Below are 14,708 nucleotides of genomic sequence, written 5' to 3' on the forward strand. Positions count from 1 at the left end.
TTGCTTTTGGATGCATGGGTCTGTTATGGTAGGGTTGCTTTTGGATGCATGGGTCTGTAATGACAGGGTTGCTTTTGGATGCATGGGTCTGTTATGGTAGGGTTGCTTTTGGATGCATGGGTATGTTATGGCAGGGATGCTTTTGGATGCATGGGTCTGTTATGGCAGGGTTGCTTTTGGATGCATGGGTCTGTTATGGTAGGGTTGCTTTTGGATGCATGGGTATGTTATGGTAGGGTTGCTTTTGGATGCATGGGTCTGTTATGGTAGGGTTGCTTTTGGATGCATGGGTATGTTATGGCAGGGATGCTTTTGGATGCATGGGTCTGTTATGGCAGGGTTGCTTTTGGATGCATGGGTATGTTATGGTAGGGTTGCTTTTGGATGCATGGGTCTGTAATGACAGGGTTGCTTTTGGATGCATGGGTATGTTATGGTAGGGTTGCTTTTGGATGCATGAGTCTGTTTGCTTTTGGATGCATGGGTATGTTATGGCAGGGATGCTTTTGGATGCATGGGTCTGTTATGGCAGGGTTGCTTTTGGATGCATGGGTCTGTTATGGTAGGGTTGCTTTTGGATGCATGGGTCTGTAATGACAGGGTTGCTTTTGGATGCATGGGTATGTTATGGTAGGGTTGCTTTTGGATGCATGGGTCTGTAATGACAGGGTTGCTTTTGGATGCATGGGTATGTTATGGTAGGGTTGCTTTTGGATGCATGGGTCTGTTATGGCAGGATTGCTTTTGGTTAATGCTGTGAAGGTGGTCATTGTCCAAGGTGGTTTATGAATTACCACCAAAAAGAGGGAGAACCTGAAAGGCGTTTTCAGGACATAAATATGGCTGTTGTGACAAGTGGATTGTGGGCTAACACCTTGCTTGGTTGCTTTGTAAGGTTGCCAATTGATTAACTAGGCTCCATGGTAACCCCAAACAGGTAGATGTAGCATGGTGTAGAGTGCAGTATTTGTCTAAATTTACACAATGGGCAATACAACACTTAGGGTCATGCACTGGAAACGCGCCACTTTCTCAAGAGACTGCAACCTGTCCGGTGGGGAGTGTCGTGGGTGTTGAGGCGAATCCAACATGGTGCTGTAACTCATTCTCTCTTGGACAGGTAGAATTGGAAGGTCTCACCGGCCACATTGAATTCAACAGCAAAGGTCAGAGGTCGAATTATGCCTTGAAGATTCTTCAGTACACAAGGAACGGCTTCAGACAGGTAGGAGCAATGAATGTTGGCAATGTGTTGCGCCCTCTAAAGGTCTCTAAAGAAATCTATATTTATTGAGTTATTGTTGTAGTAAGTAAGATAAAGAGTTTCTTGAATTCTGAAATCAGACATATGAGATTTTAGGATATTCTGAAGAGATCAGGTTAGATTTTTGGAAGGTTGACTCAACTTTTCCTCTTTCACAGGTCAATTAAATGTGTTTTATTGAGACGAGTTTTAATAAACTCTTGTTTTTCTTTATTTACAGTACCTTGAAATGGCTATGTAAAACATATCAAGTGCTATGTAAATATATACGTTAGTTTGTTATTAATACTTTGCTGTAGTGCCTTTGTAACTGCTAATACATAAAGCATCTACAAAGTAAATGTGTGTCTTACTATTTATTCACAGACAAAAATCCATGAAGGAGGTTTATAATAAAGAACAAGTTACGTCATGAAGTAGATGTGTAAATGGCGGTGCACGTCACCCTCCGGCTGCTTCAAAGAGAGTTGGCGAGCCAGCAAATTAACAGGGAGAGCCGAGCTGGGCCAGAGCAGGGCTAAGGGTCTAGCTTGGCTCTAAGAGCCTTAATTCAAGACAACCCTCAAACACATTTGACATGTAAACTGGGCAGTAGAAACCAATAAGATAAAGGTCCTTAAAAATTAAAAAAAGGGTGTTTATTTACCATAACAAAGCATTTCATTTTAGTGCATTAGATGGTATCAATGCATTGAGAAGCATTTATTAGAGGGGATAGCCTCTAAACATGAACTTAAAAACATTTGCGCCCCTTGCTCTACTGTCCTGATAGCAATGCCCTTAATGAACCAGAGGCAAGTGAGTTGTCATGTACTCTATGCGTGGCCTAGGCAATTATTATACCTGAAGCAACATCGCAGTCTATCAAAATATATACAAGTAACGTTTTTCCACAGCAAGCATCCTGAAATGATGTACTTCAAGGTGCTTCAAATGTGATGATGAATGAAAAAGAGGCAAGGTGAAAAAAGTCAATTGCCTAGGATCACACAATTTGGTCAAGCAGAGAAACTGGGTTTGACAATTCCCTAGATGGGTATCTTTTTCTCTTGCTCATTTTACATCAAAGATTAATGCTTCGTCCTTAATTCTTTGAGGAGCTACATCAGTACAGTGTGTTAAACAAATCCATGTATTTCACTTTGAATTAATTTGAAACAAGAAGATTTTTTAGAAAATAGGAATTGATGCAAGAGGGCTGGTGGCAGAAATCACAGTAAGGCATGGTTCATTTGTAGGCTTGTGGTTCCACGAGGACCTCGAGCTAAGCCAGAGGTAGACGTTTTGCTCAAACCATGGTCACCCACTTCTAGCTTCAATGCAATAAGTGAATAGTGTTATCAGATTAAAAAAAAGGAAAATTAACCTTTTCTGAACACTCATGTCAATAGCATCCTTTTTTTGTACACAACAGGTCCTCCAATTTGTTTTTACAGGTGAGTGATAGCTAAGGGACTGAGATCCACCAGACATACAATGACTGCCAGTACCAGTAAAAGAGATACAAATTGTGGAGAGCAAAACATTTTTAGCTTTTATTTGCCCTTATAGATCAAAAAGGCGGGTGGACTACCAATACAGTATAGGAAAATTGAATGGAATTAACATGCTTCAAAGTGTTTTGCCATTCCTAGTCTTCATCAAGATAAATTCTAGCGAAATCAATTCTTAAAGGGGTTCTTGACACAGTGTAACAATATTCATTTTAAATGTTGCTTTTATTGTATTTCACTGGATTCAAAGTAGCCAAATGCCATTATTTGGAAGTAATTGATTTCTTTATCAAAGGTGGTTCCTCCGTTTGAGCGGAGGATCGTCACCCCACCTGCTGCGAGCGCAGCAGACATACACAAATTAGTAAAATGGCATGTCAATGCCATTTTACTTAAACGTCGCAGTGCTAAGGTAGGGGGTGGCGCTGAATCCTGCAAGTGCAGGATAACAGCTTTCCCTGCAGTGTGCATGTCAGGTTGGTCAGTTCTATTGCTACGGCCGACCTAACAAGCGCTCTGTAAACCCAGCAATCCCCTGGCTGTGAAACAGCTGGGAGATTGTTGGCAAAAGCCTCCGGCCTCATAATGGGCGCTGGGTTAGCCTTCTCCCACCAATCTTGGAGCTGCTCTCAGTATGAGAGCAGCTCCCGGATTGGTTCTATTGATCTCCACTGAGCAGGAAGGAAGTACTTCCCATTTCTGCTTGTAGACGCTGATCGTGAAGAGAGGTGCACACCCAAGGGAGCAGTATATGGTGAGTTTGGCGCCGTAGAGCACCACCATATTTTAATATTTGTAGCCTCCACTGTTATTTATGCACATTTTTACTTTACACTATTTGCACGTCTTTGAGAATTTTGAAACCTTTGTTTCTCTGTTAGCAAGGGTAAAATTCTTATTTTCACGAGTTGATTCCCTTACATGTGGTCTCACTCACAAGCATTTCTGTTCACAAACAACTTATGAGGTCAGTTAGAGCTACAGAAGAGTCAAAGTCGTTGGAAACTCTTCTGACCATCAGACACATGCAAGTGCTCTTTTATCCTCTGTGATCAAGACCAAGGAAAGTCCATGACAGTTGAAACAAGTCAACAAGTTGTAGAAAACCAATATTGCTTTTTTGTTTTTTACAATTTGGTTAGAATTTTGGATTGTGCTCATTCAAGATCAATTTCAGATTCTTTTATCATCAGACAGCCACTTTTTTATATACCTTAGGCTGCAGAAATGGACCAAGTTTTAATTGTGTACAGTATTCAGTACATCATTTTTACTAGTCTGTACGCATTTTTATCCTGATCGAGAAAATGCTTGAGCCATCAGCTAAATATAATAGTGATAACATTCAATGAGGTTCTTCTTCTGCATAAATTGTAACTCTTTTTTCAACCAAAAAATGCACATTTGATTATCTTAAAAAATTATTTAATACTATGTGCTATTTTTTTCTGCTGGTGGTTATTTGTGTGGAGTTAAGCGAGCATTACAGGAAGTTCGAGCGATAAAATGTTGCAGATTTGAAAACCCCTAAAGTAAATTGGACAGGAGGGAAAAGATGTGTTCTGTTTTGACCTTATCCATCTAACTGCAGTTCATCTGGAGCAAGTAGCATTAACAGGCCTATGTACCCCATACAAGCTTGCAGGCGGTTAGATTTCTCTTTGGAGTTGTTCAATTCGATGAGGGTTTTTCACCATAAGTCTTCGGCATAGGTTTGAAAAATATAACTGCATCCATGGTTGATGTTCAAATCTAGATATTGAAAGGGCAAGGAAGTGGGGTGAACCTGTGGAATCTTGGAATTAACAGCCAATTGGAGGGAAAAGGAAGACCTAAAAGTATATAGTTACAAAGTGTTCCCTACACTCAAAGCCGGACTGGCCGGAGCGGGCATCGGGCGTTTTCCTGGGACACTGGAAGGATAGGGGCTGGTTTTACAGTGGTGGGGGCCGGTTTTGCACCAGTCCTTCAATATCAGTCTCCAGTTACAAAAGCACTAGTGCTTCATACTCAGGCCCCGCCCCACTATCCCGCATCCCCATGGGCGGGTCCGAAAAAATTGCCAGGGCTGCTCTGGGTTCCCAGTTCGGCCCTGCCTACACTCCTAGCACTGTTGCAAGTCCTTCAGTGTTGAAAGGTGAGGAAACCAGTGCTTAATTTGTAATAGTGGTGGGCACCAACACTCATTTTTGGTGACCAAGACTCATTTCACATTATCAGACCAGAGCAAAAGAGACAACGACAGAAAAGGGAGAAAGAAGGAGGCAAAGACAAGAAAGCAAAAAGAGCGAGCGTGGTTGAAGAAGAACATGTAAGAGTGAGATAAAGAGACAGAAAGTGTAGGGAGGTGGAAAAAAGAGACATGAAGTGGTATCTTGGCTAGACAGCCTGACACTCAACAGTATAAGCAGTGGGCTCCTTAGAACATCTGGCAAGGACATGCCTAGCACTCCAAGAATCAGGCAAACACCTGACAGACTCACAAAGGGTACTGTTCGTCTGAATGTGGTGGGATTTGCCTTGTGGCCATCTTTTCTAGAAATGTGTGCCTGAAATAAAATACAAAGTTATGCTCCTCGTATTGGTTGTTGTTAATAAAATAGATCCCTGTGATTTAGTTCTAATGTAGATTCACTCTGTGTATGAAAAAACATAGAATTGTTCCCTGTGCTGCAATGCATGATATTGCACATCTGACTGTGTTGTGAAATTTTAATATGAGATGACTCCATGTTGCCTGCTTTAGTAGCTTCCTGCAGTGACCAGTCTACAGTTCCAGCCAGAGGCATGGAGTTTCATGTTGTATATTTTCAGTGCTGATCAGAGGATGCCTCTTGTGCTGTAGTGTTCTTTTGTTGTCTGGATACGATTTGTTCTAGAGTTACAGTTCTTCATATTGCCTACTATTTCTTCATCATGTGAATGATTCTACAAGTGTTGCGGTATAGGACGAGTCCTTAGAGTGGGTTGTGAGGTTGCTTGCGGGGTTTTGTTCTGGGTATAAGGTATCTCCCTCTGGCAAGAGATGTATAAAATCACTCTGTGCCTTAGTGTTTGCTTAGGGTATATCCTCAGTGGTAGATGCGTTAGATTCTCAACCACTTCCTCATCCACGTCCGTATTGACGTAAGATGTATGAATCTGACAGATCTAGAAAATTAACTGGGTCCTTATGAGGGAAGGTTTCACATCTACACTTGAGACACTATATTCCAGAGTTCACTCCACACTAACTCGTGTTTTTGTGATTGTGACATTTCCCTACTGTACCCTTGTCGAGAGTCCAATGATAGGTATTTAGGGGACAGATTTACTATGATTTTGCGCCAGGGTAGGATCAGTTTTGTGGTGCAGCCCTGATGCAAAATCATTTTTGGTATTTGCTAAGCCATGCAAAGCCACTATGCGTGATTTAGTAAATACAAAGTAACACAACACAGCGCATAGCACTGCCTTGCATTAACTTCCTTTGGAAAGGCATTGCATAGGTGGAGTATGGGCATTCCCATGCAACCACAAATGGATTTTGGTGCATGCCCAGATTAACTAAAGCTAGAAAACCTAGGAATGAGTCAAAATTGTACGCTTTCCCAAGTGACGTATAACAAGGAGAAATAATTTTATACCACATGTATTGCATTCTGCAGCTCACATAGAAAGACAAATACACCTCTAAGGACTACATTCCTGCACAAAAACAATCCTGCTTGTAACTTGCACACCCTTGCACTAAGGTGCAATGGTGCCTGCGTTGGCGCTACATAGCCTCAATTGTGCCAGTGCAGCCAGAGAACTGAAGAGTGCCATATCTTAGTAGACCTGTTACTTCTTAGCTCTCCCATTCACACAACACATACTCCAACCTGGCTCTCACGTGTATGTCTTCATCGCTTTTAGTCAGCTTCAGGGACCTATGCTTCGGAGGCAACTGAACTTCTATTTAGACTAGTGGTTGATTTCTGATGGATACATCTGCCTGTGGATTCCTCACCTTATGAATATCCCCTGCGCCAGCATTCCGCGGAAAATATTCCTAGCTCTCCACGCCGATGAGGTCGTCACAATACCATGGCTCCGCATGCGGCTCCGCATGACGTCACTGGAGCCATAGGAGGACTACGTCGGCGTGATGACGTCAGTTCCCTTTTTTCCGCGCTGTCGACGCTAACGGTTTTTTTCTGGGATTCTCCATGCTTTCGACTGGATACTTTGTTATTTCAGTTGTGTCTTTCTCTCTTTTGGCATGTCTGCCCCGAAGAAGTCTGGCTTTAAGCCCTGTAAGGAATGCGGGGGTCACATGTCGATTACTGACCCGCATGAAGATTGTCTTTGGTGTTTGTCGTCTGACCACGACGTCGAGGGCTGTTCTTCCTGCAGGAAGATGAACCCAAGGCTCTAAAGGAACGGGAGGCCAAGCTTTATATGGCCAAGGCAAGAAAAGAAAAAAGGGGTCAAAGAAGGTCGAAGTCCAGGTCATCGACGTCGCATGACTCCAAGAGGAAGCATAAGAAGAAGAAGAGACATGCTCCCTGGCGCCGGTCGTCGAAGGCTGTGGTGTCGAGGTCGCCTTTTCCAACTCCTCGACGCAGAGTAAAGGACTTTGTCTCTCCTTCTCCTTTAGTATCTCCTCAGGTGACTCCGGTCCATTCTCCATCATACAAAGGGCAGTCTTTGACGCTGAGATTCTCAACGTCTCCCGAGGGTGTTTCGAATCCGGCTGATGCTGAGGTTCCTTCTGCTCCTGCGGCTCCGCCTGTGGCTCCAGCGGCTCCGACTCCAGAGGTGCCTCGTTTGGATCTCGAACCAGCTCAATACCCACAGTTTCCGGGGCAGGGTTCGGATCCATTGCATTTTCTGAATGCAATGTATGGCATGTTTACCAGAGCCACATACCCCTCTGGTGCAACTTCGGGTCCCATGGGTCCTTTGGCATTTAATTTGGGTGTGCCTCACCAGTATCCCCAGGCCCCCTTTGTGCCTTTCATGCCAGCGACGCCGTCCTGGCATTTTCCGTCTCCGAGGATGCCGACGCCGTATGGGCAGTCCCCAGCTCCATCCCGTGAAGCTTCTCGGATTCGATCGGCGCCAATTACTACAGTGGATCCTCCTTTGACGCCGCTCCCGGAGCCATCAACGCCACGTGTGGCGCCGTCGACACCGCAACCGAAGATGCGCTCGAGGAGAGAGGCGTAGAGGTTGTTGGAGGAGGAGCAGTACCAGGCGGATGAGAGGGAGGAAGGGGCAGTGTATGACACAGAAGATGTGTTTGAGGACTTGTGTGAGGCGAGTGGACTTGACACTTCTCCAGAGTGGAACTTTGTTTCTTGAATTTAAAAAATTCTAATTTAAATTCAAATTCAAATTCAAACTTTGTTTCTCAGAAGGCTTCCCCCTCGAAGGAGGTTGCTCCATACCATTCTGTGATGAGGAAGGCTGCAAAACCTTTGGATTTGCAGCTCCCTATGGCTGAGTATAAGCCTAATCTTCTTACGGAGGTGCTTCATTCTCCATCCTCGGTGGTTGAACCACTCTTGCCCTTTAATGATGCACTGACTGAGCCAATCCTCGATGTGTGGCGCAACCCTCTTTCTGCTCTTGCGGTTTCAAGGTCAGTGTCCAGAAGATATAGACCTGCTCCTGGGGAACCAGTCTTCCTTTCATCCCACCCCTCTCCTGAGAGCTTGGTGGTGCAGGCTTCTTGTTCGAGGCAGTCTACAGGAGCCTTTCCGCAAGCTCCGGCCGACAGGGATTCCAAGAAGATGGAACGGTCTGCGAAGAAGGTTTTTTCTTCAGCTAACATGGCACTGAAATCTACTAACGCCACTGGTCTCTTGGGTAGATACATTCATGCCCTAATGGACTCTGCCAAACAGCTTCTTCCTAAATTGTCTGAGGAAGACAGGGGAAATCTGAGTGAGGTGTTGACGGACTCTCAGGCTGCTGCTCGCCAAGTCATCCAGTCTGCTCTGGACACGGCGGATTCTGTTGCCAGGGTGATGGGTTCATCCATTGCAACAAGAAGACATGCGTGGTTGAGGGCTTCTGGGTTCTCTCCCGATGTGCAGGCTGCTCTTCTTGATCTGCCTTTTGATGGGTCCAGACTTTTTGGGGACAAGGCGGATTCTGCCTTGCAAATATTTAAGGTCAGTAAGGCCACAGCAAGGTCTTTGGGTCTGCAATCACAGGCGAGAGGTTATGGTTATAAAAGATACAGAGGCTTCGGGAAGTCTTCCTTTCGAAGTTTCAGACAGGCTCAGCAGCAGCAGCAGCAACAAAACCCCTTGTATAAGTCCTATAGGGGTGAAGGCAGAGGTCGCCTTCGTGGAGCTGGGCGTCAACCTTCCTCCTCCTCTACCTCCCCAGCCCCTCCTGGTAATGCGGGAAAGCAGCCCTAGATCCGCCATTCTGGATCATGTCGGTCCCATGGGAGGTCGGCTTACCCATTTTCTACAAGATTGGAAATCGATCACTTCGGAACTTTGGGTTTTAGATCTGGTAGAAAATGGGTACGCCCTTCCCTTCAGGAATTGCCTCCTCCTTACCCTCCTTGCCCTCTCCTTCAAAAGGGGGTTCTTGCCCTGTTACAAAAAGATGCGATAGAGGTGGTTCCGGAGCAGGAAAGGGGTCAGGGATGCTACTCCCGGTATTTTCTGATTCCCAAAAGGGATGGCGGGTTAAGTCCAATCCTGGATCTCAGAATTTTGAATCTATATCTCAAGCAGGAGAGATTCAAGATGCTCACCCTAGCGCAGGTTCTTCAGGTGCTGCAGCAAGAGGACTGGATGGTGTCTATCGACTTACAGGATGCGTATTTGCACATCCCAATCCTGAAGTCGCACAGGAAGTATCTCCGTTTTACGGTTGGGTTGCAACACTATCAGTTTGTGGTTCTTCCGTTTGGTCCTACTACTGCACCTCGAGTCTTCACCAAGGTGATGGCGGTGGTGGCTGCCCATCTGAGGAGGTCGGGGATCCCGGTTTTCCCCTACCTAGACGACTGGCTTCTTAAGGCAGGCTCGCCAGAGATGGTGCTTCATCATCTGCAGGTAACAGCTCAGCTGTTGTACTAATTGCGTTTTTCGATAAATGTAACCAAGTCTCACCTAGTGCCCTCTCAGCGCAACCTGTTCGTAGGGGCGGTACTGGATACCACTGTGTGTCGAGCTTTTCCTCCTCCGCAGAGGATTCTCGCCATTCAGGAAATGATTCCCTTGTTTTACAATGGAGCGGTTGTTCCGGTTCTGAAGGTCCTTCGCCTGCTCAGTCTGTTCGCTTCCTGCATTCTGTTGGTCAACCATGCACGCTGGCACATAAGGGTGCTTCAGTGGTGCCTCAACAGGCAGTGGTATCAGCACAATGGTGATCTCAGGGAGTCAGTCAGGATCTCCAGAGAAGCTGCAGCGGATCTGTCTTGGTGGAGCGTGGAGGGCAATCTGTCTCAAGGAAACCCCTTTCATCTTCCTCCATCAGTGGCCACAGTGATAATGGATGCCTCTACCCTAGGTTAGGGTGCTCATCTGGGGGATCTGGAAATCAAGGGTCTTTGGTCTCCAGAGGAGAGATTGTCTCATATTAATGTTCTGGAATTGCGGGCGATACGTTTGGCGCTCAAGACCTTTCTCCCTTCCCTTCGCGGTCAGTCAGTTCAAGTCCTGATGGACAACACTGCCGCGATGTGGTACGTCCACAAGCAGGGAGGAGTAGGGTCGTACCGTCTCTGCAGGGAGGCGTTGCGGCTCTGGTCCTGGGCTCAGGACAATCGGATTTGTTTGATGGCAAATCATCTGGCTGGTGTGCTGAATGTACATGTGGACAGTCTCAGTCGGCAGTTCTCCGCCGACCACGAGTGGAGGCTTCATCCGGAGGTAGTTCAATATGTGTTCCGGACGTGGGGAACTCCTCGGTTGGACCTGTTTGCCACTCTCGAGAACGCGCACTGCCCGTCATTCTGCAGTCTCCAGTTTCCGAGGCAGGGAGTGTTGGGGGACGCAATTCAGTTGAGTTGGAGTTCACAACTCCTTTACACGTTTCCTCCCATACCCTTGATTCCTCGGGTTCTGAGGAAGATTCGCCAAGACCGTGCCCAAGTTATATTGATCGCCCCGGATTGGCCAAGAAGGGTGTGGTACCCAAACCTTCTTCACCTCTCATTGCACCCTCCACTCCGTCTCCCTCTCAGGGTAGACCTCCTCTCGCAGTCAGAGGGGCAGGTTCTGCACCCCCACCTCCAGAGCCTGCACCTTCATGCCTGGAGATTGAACGGGGCAACCTGAATTCTTTCTCTCTCCCACCTGATGTGGTGGATTTTATATTATCGGCCAGGCGACACTACACCAAGTCTATCTACTCCTACAGGTGGTCAAAATTTGTTAGATGGTGTGGAGAGAAGTCTATTGATCCCTTAAAAGCTCATCTTTCTGATGTTCTTTGTTTTTCGCTTCATTTGGCCCAACAGGGTTGTGCTGTGGCCACTATTAAAGGATATTTGTCGGCTTTAACAGCATTTCTTTGTTTGCCTGATCAGCCGTCTATTTTTAAGTCTCCAATAGTTTTAAGGTTCATTAGGGGCCTTACTAACATGTTCCCGCCCACTCCTTGTATTATGCCCCAGTGGGATTTGAACTTAGTGTTAACTTTTTTAATGGGTTCCACGTTTGAACCTATGCATAGTTGTCCTTTGAGACTGCTGACATTTAAAACGGTCTTTCTTGTGGCTATCACTTCGGCTAGGAGAGTGAGTGAGCTTCAGGCTATGAATTCAAAGCCTCCTTTTTTGACCATACATGCTGAAAGGATGGTACTTAGGACTAGGGCTGCTTTTCTGCCTAAGGTTGTAACTCCCTTCCATCTAGGGCAGTCCATTACCCTTCCTACTTTCTATTCTCCCCCTCACCCTTCCAAGGAGGAGGATAGGCTGCACCGTTTGGACCCTAAGAGGGCGATTAGTTTCTATCTTGATAGAACAAAGGACTTTCGTCTGGACGATCAGCTCTTTGTGGGCTATGTTGGTCGTATGAAGGGCAAGGCGGTGCACAAGCGCACTTTATCCAGGTGGATCATCTTGTGCATCAAGATCTGCTACGCTCTGGCTGGTAAGGAGCCTCCAGAAGGCATTAGAGCTCACTCTACCAGGGCTAAATCGTCTACTTCTGCTTTGTCCAGAGGTGTTCCTGTGTTGGACATCTGTAAGGCCGCAACTTGGGCCTCCCTCCACACTTTTGCAAAGCATACTGCTTGGATTCCGAAGTGAGGAGGGACGGCCATTTTGCGCGCTCTGTTTTGCAAGACTTTTTGGTATAGAAGGGTGGACACCCTCCTCCGGGAGTGGGACTGCTGTGGGATTCTATTCATAAGGTGAGGAATCCACAGGCAGATGTATCCATCAAAAGAACAAGTTACTTACCTCGGGAACACTTTTTTCTTGTGGATACAGCATATGCCTGTGGATTCCTCACTGACCCACCCGCCTCCCCGTTGTCCACCCTTTTATACCTTAAAAGAGGTATTGGTTAATATGGTTATTTCATTTTGTCATCTTGTGTTGCCTCTATTTGCTTTTGAGTAGGTTTATAGGAAATGTTTGCTTTTCTTTTTCACTTTACACTGTGTGTATTTGTGTGAATACTGTGTACTATGTATGCATTGTCTCTATGGTCGGTCCGCCCGTTTGCCTCGGTGGCACGGAAAAAATGGGTGGAACTGACGTCATCACGCCGACGTGGTCCTCTTATTGCTCCAGTGACATCATGCGGAGCCGCGTGCGGAGCCATGGCATTGTGATGACCTCGTCGGCGTGGAGAGCTAGGAAAAATTTCCACGGAATGCTGGGGCAGGGGATATTCATAAGGTGAGGAATCCACAGGCAGATACTGTATCCACCAGAAAAAGCATTACTGAAGGTAAGCAACTTGTTCATCTCTGGTGCTGTATTAAGACAGTCCTTCTCACTATTAGAAGTCCTTGTCTGTGGTGGGTTTGTGAAGGCTTTAGCTTGTTACTTTTGCAAGGCCTATTGGAACAGGCATGGCCCATGGTAAGGAAACTTGTGGCTGCTGATTGTCTGGTCTGGTTGACCTCACTTTTTTGCCTTTTGGTTATTCTGCTTTCTTTCCACCAGATCCCTGCTCCTATTGTCCAATGCATCTGGTGTGTGGTCCTTACTCTACTGCCGTTTTGTTTCTTTGGCTACCTCGCAATGCAGGCTGCTAGCCACCAAGCGCTGTTCTAATGGCAGTCTGTTGCACTGGTTGAGTTAGCCTATTGAGATTGCCCTTCCATTACATCCTACTGCCTGAGTCCATTGCTACTTGACTGTTGCATTGTGATTGAATTCCTGTTTCTTCATTCATGGTGTATCAGTTACACGAGCTCAAACAAACTTCTGCAGCTGTCTGAATAGGTTTGGTCGGTCCATCTTGATGTTCATTTCTGCCTTGACCAGTGGCACCTCCCATACTGATCCATCATGAAATAGATATTGTTCTACATTGCACTATGATGGCAGCCATCATGAAGCTATGCCTAAGGGCTTTCAATAGCTGTTCGGTCTGTTTAGAGTGTGTTCTGTTTATTTCTTTTACCAGTACTGATTATAGATCTTTCTTTCAGAGGTGCTGGCACAGTATGTGAGGGCTGCTCTGATCTGCAAGATGTATCCCTTAAATTGATCTGTGACTTCCACTGCCTTCATTTCCTACATCTTGACACATGTATGATCCAGGTTTTACCCTACTGGCCAGAGTCAACGCCCAATGTCTTCCTGTCGGTGTTGGCTCCCTTCATGGATGGTTCTTCTCATGGGGCAACATTCCACCTCGGTTGGTCATTGTGCATTCTGTCACTCTGGACCAGTCTGTTACGTCAAAGGTGTATACGTTTTTGAGGTTCTTATGGATGCATTTCATATGCATTGCTTCATTCTTTGTTGTTCATTAGATAAGACTGCCTAGGGGCTTGGTTTTTGTCACAACGTTCATTGATGGGGCTTGCCAGTGTGCTGCTCATTGCTCCTCTCCTACTGTCGTCCTTGTCCAAAGAAGGTTGCTGTGGTAATGATGTCCCAGGTTCAACTGACCATTCTGGAGCTCGTTTTCTTTCCTGCATATTCTTCGAGCCTGAGGTTGGGTGCTAGCTTTGTGCCACCTCGATCTGGGATTAGTCAAAAGTGTGGATTGTCTGCCTGGCTCTCTCATCCTCAGTGATTTCTTTTTACCTCTGGGTGGGGGAGGTTATGGCTGCTGATAACGTATTGGTGACCTCTGTGGCCCCTCAGGTTTTATCAGGTCCCAAGACCATGCATCAGTGGCCAGAATTTGCTCTTGGACTGGGCTCCCATCTTTTTGAGTCGGCAGATCTCTTTAATGACTATTGTGCTCAGAAGCACCTTTTGCTGGGTCTTCCTCCATGTGGTTTCTGTGCTAGTGGACCCCCTTTGCCAGGCTTCCTCTCCTCTCTTGGATTCTGTCCACCCTGGAAGGTGTTGACTACCCTAAACAGAGTGCTTGATTTTCCCTCCCCGGACCTGTTTACATTTTGAGCCATTGCCTTGCTTCCTCTCTGAAGCGCTCATTTCCAAGTCCAGGTGCATGGAAGTTGGTCAGTGTCCTCTACGCTCGAAAGTGGGGCCTCATTTTTTGTCTTTCTTCCATTGTCCTATTCCCTGTGTCTGATTCATTGGGTTTTGGTGTGGGTTGTCTTGGAGGTTACACACTGGTTACTGTAGGCGTGGTTCGTCTTCTACTACTCCTGTCTTTTGCTGGGTACTGGGTGGCCCTATTTCCTCCACATCTCCTTGTCTTCCTTTTCTTCACATATGCCTTTCAAATACCTTCAACTCTCAGATTAGATATCTGGGGTCAGTGTCTTATCAACTTTTGTCTCTAGCATTTCTCCTTCAGATATTCCTCACCTCTGCCTGACGCGTGAGAAGCTGGAATGCTTGATGTTCCTTG

General features: G+C 46.1%; 1 protein-coding gene across 1 annotated transcript in view; it reads left to right on the forward strand.

Annotated features, from left to right (window-relative positions):
- GRIK4 (glutamate ionotropic receptor kainate type subunit 4) overlaps positions 1-14,708 on the forward strand; it is a 1,510,174-nt gene that overhangs the window by 1,373,942 nt on the left and 121,524 nt on the right. The window contains exon 10 of the mRNA XM_085645965.1: positions 1,121-1,225. Coding sequence (XP_085502091.1) covers positions 1,121-1,225 — 105 coding nt within the window. The remainder of the gene's footprint in view (positions 1-1,120; positions 1,226-14,708) is intronic.

Source organism: Triturus cristatus, chromosome 3_1 (genome assembly GCF_964204655.1).
Source record: "Triturus cristatus chromosome 3_1, aTriCri1.1, whole genome shotgun sequence".
NCBI classification, from domain to species: domain Eukaryota; kingdom Metazoa; phylum Chordata; class Amphibia; order Caudata; family Salamandridae; genus Triturus; species Triturus cristatus.